The 7,047-nt window shown below is 40.2% G+C and overlaps 1 protein-coding gene across 2 annotated transcripts in view; it reads right to left on the bottom strand.

Annotated features, from left to right (window-relative positions):
* Positions 1–4,238: 4,238 nt before the first annotated feature.
* Mpp5 (membrane palmitoylated protein 5) overlaps positions 4,239–7,047 on the bottom strand; it is an 88,963-nt gene continuing 86,154 nt past the window's right edge. For both annotated transcript variants that reach the window (XM_032907992.1, XM_032907993.1), the window contains exon 15: positions 4,239–5,278. In XM_032907992.1, the coding sequence (XP_032763883.1) occupies positions 5,102–5,278 (177 nt within the window). In that variant the 3' untranslated portion in view covers positions 4,239–5,101. The remainder of the gene's footprint in view (positions 5,279–7,047) is intronic.

Genomic DNA, 7,047 nt, shown 5'->3' with positions numbered 1-7,047 from the left:
GTGCTAGGGAGCCTACTCGGGGCCTCATGTTAAACAAGGCTAGGGAGCCTACTCGGGGCCTCATATTAAACAAGGCTATATCTTAAGTCACATCCCAAGTCCAAAAATAAGTGTTTTAGCCTATTCCAAAGAGGAAAGATTTGATTGAGTCACAGGGAGCTTAGTTCCTTTTAAATTAGAAAGCTGCAGAGCGGTGACAGTGAATCTAGAATTTAATCTAGTCAAGCTTAAGTTGTATAAAAAACTTTGTGTGTGTGTGCCACAGGTCATATAAGTCAGTTTTTGTTTCTTCATCATGTGGGTCCCAGGATGGAACTGAAGTTGGGATTTAGGGGCAGGCACCTTCATCCATAGAGCCATCTCACTGACCATAAAAGTTTACTCAGTTCTTTGTTTTTTCTGGTGTGTCTGCATGTGCATGTGGAGGCTAGAGGACAGCCTTTGGAGCTGTGCCTTAGGACCTGTCCATCTTTGTTGAGATGATCTCACTGGCTTGGAGCTTGTCAAACAGGCTGGACTAGCAGGCTAACAAGCCACAGGGCCCTGTCTGGCATTCCCATGCCGGAGTTATAAGCATGTACTACCAGGCTGTTCTTTTCTCCATGGGTTCTGGGTGGGGTACTGAACTCACTCTTTCAGCAAGCCCTTGAGTAATCTCCCAGCCCACATCCTTCTTATCGTTTTCGTCTTTTCCATATTTAAAGTTCTAGGTATTTAAGAGCAAGATAGTCTGTCTCAGAGGATCTTATTTGTAGGAAACCAGATGTGGCTCTTAGGAGAAAACGTCAAGTTCATGTGTACACACCAAAAACCAAAAAATTAAAGAGGTAAACTTGTATGGTCAATGAGGTGTCTCAATGCCACAAACTGAGTTCCATCCTGGGTCAGGAAAAACTGACCGTGTGCACTGTGCAGTGACCTGTGGCACACACACTCGCACAGTAACACTGAACTGTTCAGCAAGCAACTTCGTGAGGTGTAGATTGTACCATTTCAGTTGAGCACATGGAGAAATGGAGCGGCTTGTGTACGTTAAATAGCATAGGTGGAATGAGTCCAAGTCAAGGGAATCTTGACTTCACAGGCAGTCTTTGAGTTATCTAGGCACTGCTTTCGGCTTGTACTTATTTAGGGATATTCATTTATTTGAAAGCATTGGACCACAGATTTAGATTTCTCATGTAGCTTCAGTAAAGCTCTGGTGCTTACTAGGCTTGCTTAAGCTGTCCCCAGATTTGCAGATGATTTCCTATGACATTCCATCTTATTATGCTTCAGGGTGGTCTGGAACTCAGCATCCTCCTGCTTCAGCCTCCTGAGTACTAGGATTGTAGGCACACACCATCACATTGAGCTAAAACTTTAGATGGCTTTATGGTTTCACATTAAAAAGTCAAGATTAAATAGTGGGTAAATATTGTTGGGTTTGGCTGGGAGTGAGCTGATCTAAAGTAGATCATCAGGAGTGGAAAAGAAAGCTGGAGTGCGTCAGGCTGCATATACACATATATAGAACTTTGTGATATGACCTTTGGGAGACAAACAGCGGGAGAAGTACGGTAGGTACCACAACCTGGCTGCCCTAATTTGCCTGTTTTTATACCTCTTCCCTCTAAAAAGTTTTGTGCTCACAACTTTAAATTGGCTATTTTCAATACTTTCAAAGGCCAGGAGTGGTGGTGCATGCCTTTAATCCCAGCACTCAGGAGGCAGAGGCAGGCAGAACTCTTGAGTTCCAGGCCAGCCTGGTCTACATAGTGAGTTCCAAGAGTCAGGACTGTATCAAGACCCTGTCTCAAAACAACAAAAAAAAGCTTGTTTGTTCCAACCAACAAACAGGACTGTCTATGCCAATAAAGGACACCCCACATTTACACTCTAGTTTGTATTCCACTTAGAGTTTCCAGCAGTATTTGTTGATCCTGACAATTCCTTGAAGAAGAGTGGTCTGTATGTATACAAACCTTGGATATAAATACAATAAAAGAAAGTGTCCAGTGGCTTTTACAATTTGAAATAATAGGTTTACTTTTTATTTTTATAATACATTGTGCAGTATGACATCTCAAAACGAGTGCAGAGACAAGACAAAGGGAGATCAACAACAAATGTCAGAGTGGCTACCTTCATTAAGGATAAATCCCTGGTTTATATTTTCCACACATTCGAAAAAATTACATTCAAATCATTCCTCATCAATATTTATTCCTTAGTCCATGAGAGAAGGAAAACAATCACACACTAGATTTTCATAGAAAGCAATCTGGACCAGTCTAAATATTAACATCCTATTTATTCTGAAGTAAGAACCTCTAAGAAATGAAGGTCCTTCCTTGTTTGGATTTCCAGAGGACATGTCATTAGCTGGTATGACCTACTTTGTTTTTGAGACAGGGTCTCATGTAGCTGATGGCAACCTTGACCTGCGGATCCTCCTCTTTCCAATTTCTAAGTGCTGGGATTACACCCACGAACACCCATGCTGGCTTTCTGCACAGCCAGGGTTTTGTGCACGCTAGGCGATACTCTACCAACTGAACTGTGTTCCCAGCAACCACAATATCATTTCTTTAAGTGGCTAAGACTTCCCTGGCACAGCAGTTTCCAATCAGAACCACAGAGGGATAGGAAATTGAACTGGCCCTAATGGCTGTACAATCATCACATGTAAAACAAGGGGTTTTTGTTTTTTAGCATAGCTTAACTTTTCACTGTTTAGAGACTATGTTGAGCATTAGTGCATTCATAAACATTAGGGTTTACAAAAGCTCAGGATATACACTATCCTACCATTACTTATAAGTAAAGAAAATTATAGGATCTCACGGACCTTGGGAATCTCATAGGCTCTGCTGGAAGGTCATGTGCGGGAGGTCTTGATGGCACATAGCCCCACTGTCACCAGGTGGCATTGACAGAAACTTAAAACTTTACTCAAATCCAATGTTCATCCTTCAATCCATGCATCCTTTCTCTTTAAAAAACATTTTTATTTCTTTATTTTTTGAGACAGTCTTATGTAACTCAGATCAGCCTTAAACTCTAGGTCTTCCTACAGGGTTACAGGTGTGCACCAAGTCTCACCAGTCAGTATTTTCAGTCAGCCTGCAGATCACAAAGCTCTACTGACCATAGACTACCTTTCATTCCTGAGGAGAAAGAAAAACAGTTGAAAACCCAAAGAGATTTAATCCTCTAAGTGCTGAGTGAATTGCCCATCAATGCTGACAAGGGTGTGGACCTTGCATTTTTCCTGCTGTAAACTGGGAGTGTTCAGACTTGAGACAGTATAGCATTCTTTCCTTCACCCCAAGATTGTGCCTTTATTCCTAAGGAAGATTATTTTCAAAGTATTTCTAAAAGACACATTTGCCAGCCAATACAAAAGCCATGCAAAACTGAACATAAAAGACATCACAAATACTCTACATTTGTTCCAATAAGATTATCCAGAAGAGAAATCAGACACAAACAGCACTGTCAAGACATTAACACCAACTGCTTGTGGTAAGTGACAAGTCAGTGTTATTTCCAGTGTTTAGCTTTGGGAACATGAAATTCTGTAGCTACATAAAATCAAGACATTCACATTTGAGGTTGGTTGTCACACAGAACACTTTCCTTAAAGGCTTGAGAAGACTATAAGTTAACTTTCTGTGCGGATTTGTAGACACTGAATTTTAAAGCTATAGCTATAGAGACAGTACAAAAATTCCATTAGTGTGAACATTTAAGATGTAGCAAGCTGCTGTATTTCAGTCACAAGGAAGACTCTGTTAGGATAAAAACTTGTCTGTATACACTTAATAACTTTCCTTCGATGTTCTTTTCTAAAATGCTTAATGACTGCCTCCTGATCTCAAAGTCAGTTGTCACGGTATTTCCTCAGTGTGTATGTATGTATAAAACTATTCCAATGCAGAACACACTATTTATTAATCTATTAAATATCAATATACAGTACAGATTTCCAGTTGATACCTACATATATAGCACAGTAATAGATATAATTCTGTGCGCGGATATGAAAATGCAGAAAATGTCAAATGTGTTACATCCTTTCACTGACATAAAACATATTTGCATCATAAGGAAGAAATTTTAATGGTCAGCATAGTTTATATGAACTTTTTTTTTTTTTTTTTTTTGGTTCTTTTTTTCAGAGCTGGGGACCGAACCCAGGGCCTTGCGCTTCCTAGGCAAGCGCTCTACCACTGAGCTAAATCCCCAACTATATGAACTTTTTATCAGAGCAAGGAGTCAAGGCTATCAAATCACAATTTAGTAAAGTAATTCAGAAAATTCTATCTTTAAAAATGTCAGCATCTGTTGTATACTTGTAACCACACTGGCGGCTGCTGATTGTGCATTCTCTGCCACAAAGTCCAAGCTGAAGGACTGGACTAATTATTTTTACTTTCGGTTTTTCGAGACAGGGTTTCTCTGTGCAGACTTGACTGGCCTGGAAGTTACTCTGAAGACAAGGCTGGCCTTGAACTCAGAGATTCACCTGCCTCTGTCTCTTGAGTGCTGGGACTAAAGGCGTGCGCTTCCATGCCTAACAAAGTTAGTATTTTTAATGGAATGTTTTTCAGAATGAAAAGTTTAACCAATAAATTTAAACTTAAGAAGTTGCTCCAAACTAAAGTGACACTTTTTTTCCTTTTCTTTAAGAGAAATATTTCTGATGACTAAATCAGTTTAAGAAAATACTGTTATTCTCAGTGCACAGAAGCACAGCCCCTTCTCTCAATAATCCCATGAAGTCATTTAAGTTAAATGTTAAATAATGTTAGTATTCATACCTAAGTGAGACAATGGTATATTACGTATATACATACATTTTTTTTTACAGACATCTGACCAAGAGGCAAGAAAGGTGAAAACATAAATCAGAAATGCTCTGAAGAAAGTTTCCATTTTAAATCTCCAAACAAGTCAAGGCCCCCTAAAGCAATGTGCAAGAAGTGTTTGTTGTGTACAAATTGCCTAACGGGCCTTTCTCACTAGTGTAAGAGATAACTCTCAGCGTTAAGGCCATCTTCCTGTTGGCGGTTTATCAAATAAAGCTCATCATAATGACACAGAACAGCCATTTCCTTCACCTTAGCCAGGTGGATGGCACCCACTGAGGCTCGGTGTCCAGTTTGTTAATAAGCCTAAGCAGTTCCTGATAGGCTTTATCGAGATCTGAATTCACAATCGCAGTGTCGAAGTAGTGGCCGTTGTTCTGTTCCATCTCTCTTGTCTTCTCAATAATCTCCCTTAATTCTTCCGGCTGCAAGGAAAACATAAAGACTGAGAACACAGAGGACAGCACGAGTCAGGAGGGTCACTACAGGGCTTTCCTGATTGTTGCTAAACTCAGTGCCTTCCCAACCCTTTTCTTGAGCCACCTTGGTACCATCAGCATCTTAAGAATTCATGTTCGAAGCCTGGTTTATAGCACATTTTGTTCTCATGTGTTTTCATTTTATCTTTATGCCTGAAAACCATGGGTGATTTCTTTGACTTCCCTAAAAACTTTCATTTTCAAATATTGTAGAGCATCATAACCTTTATCTAAAAGTAACCTTGGGGCTGGAAAGATGGCTCAGTAGTTAAAGAGCACTACTTGTTCTTACAGAGGATCCAAGTTTGGTTCACAACATTCACACAGTGATGGTTCCAGGGGCTCTGAGACCCCCTTTGACCTTCTAGATAACTGTAAGCACGTGCTGCACAGACAAATGCATATGAAACATCCATACACATAAACATAAGTAAGTCTTTAAAAGAGCAAAGGTAATATCGTCTGAGTCCAACTTTCTGACTAGAGTGAATGTCTCTAAAACATTCTTCACAAGAGCATTTGCTTTAGGGCCAGTGGTGTACACCTTTAATCTCAGCACTCGGGATGCATAGGTGGATCTCTGTGAGTTTGAGGGCAGCCTGGTCTACATAGTTCCAGTCCACCCAAGGCTACACAGTAAGACCCTTTCTCAAGAACAAGAACAAAAATGCTTTACCTGTACTATAGGGTTAGGCAGAATTAACATTATGGAAAAACTAAAGGATTGATTTGTTGCGTTATCTTCTCTAAGAAAATCTTGTATCCAAGATTTAGTGACAGAATGGGACAATTTAAAACTGTTTTCAATGTACAAAGGATATTCTCTCATTCATGCTTATTCGTATTCATTCATATTCATTCATTCACTCACTCACTCAATCACTCTGTCTGTCTGTCTATCTATCCCCAGGCTCCTTTTTTTTATTTTATTTAATTTTCTTCCCTCCTCCCTCCCAAAGTATTGTTTCTCTATATGACTCTGGCTATCCTGGAACATCCTATGTAAACAAGGCTGGTATCAAACTCTTAAGAGAGATGCTTACTTTTCGCCTTCTGAATTCTGGGATTAAATGTGTATGCGGCTAAGACTAGCCCTGCCTGGCCCTACAAAGGAGTTTTAAGATGTAAAAAAGTATCCACTAGAGTATGGGAAATAATAAATGACAGGCTACTTAAGAATGTTGAGTAAAGGGGTTGGGGATTTAGCTCAGTGGTAGAGCGCTTGCCTAGCAAGCACAAGGCCCTGGGTTCGGTCCCCAGCTCCGGAGAGGGGAAAAAAAAATTAAAAAAAAAAAAGAATGTTGAGTAAAGGAAACGTTTAATGGAGACAAGCCAGTGGCAAGGTTATATGCAAAATTATCCAGCACCCTACAGCCATCGAACTACCCCAGATCGCCCTTGTGGATCAAGATGGCTAATTAAACTTCAGATCAAATGTCTTGTGTGATTTTTAAGTTTGGGTCCACAAAATGAGTCCACTCAACTGTAGAGGGAAACACAGTAAAAGCACGACAACTCTGGGGCAGTTGAAATGCTGTGATTGAAAGTGCTGAAGATCTATGCTCACAGCAGGACCTTATCACTGCAACCAAGCACTGCGACAGCTTTGCTGAAACCTGTCTACTCATAGCTTGAGATCAGCTGTCAGCAAATTTGAAGCCCGAAATCTAGGCAGAGTCAAAACTGACAGTACAACAAGTTCCCTGATGGCTTAC

The sequence above is a fragment of the Rattus rattus genome, chromosome 7 (assembly GCF_011064425.1).
Source record: "Rattus rattus isolate New Zealand chromosome 7, Rrattus_CSIRO_v1, whole genome shotgun sequence".
NCBI lineage: Eukaryota > Metazoa > Chordata > Mammalia > Rodentia > Muridae > Rattus > Rattus rattus.
The sequence above is the reverse complement of the archived record's forward strand: the minus strand, read 5'-3'. Positions and strand labels throughout refer to the sequence as shown.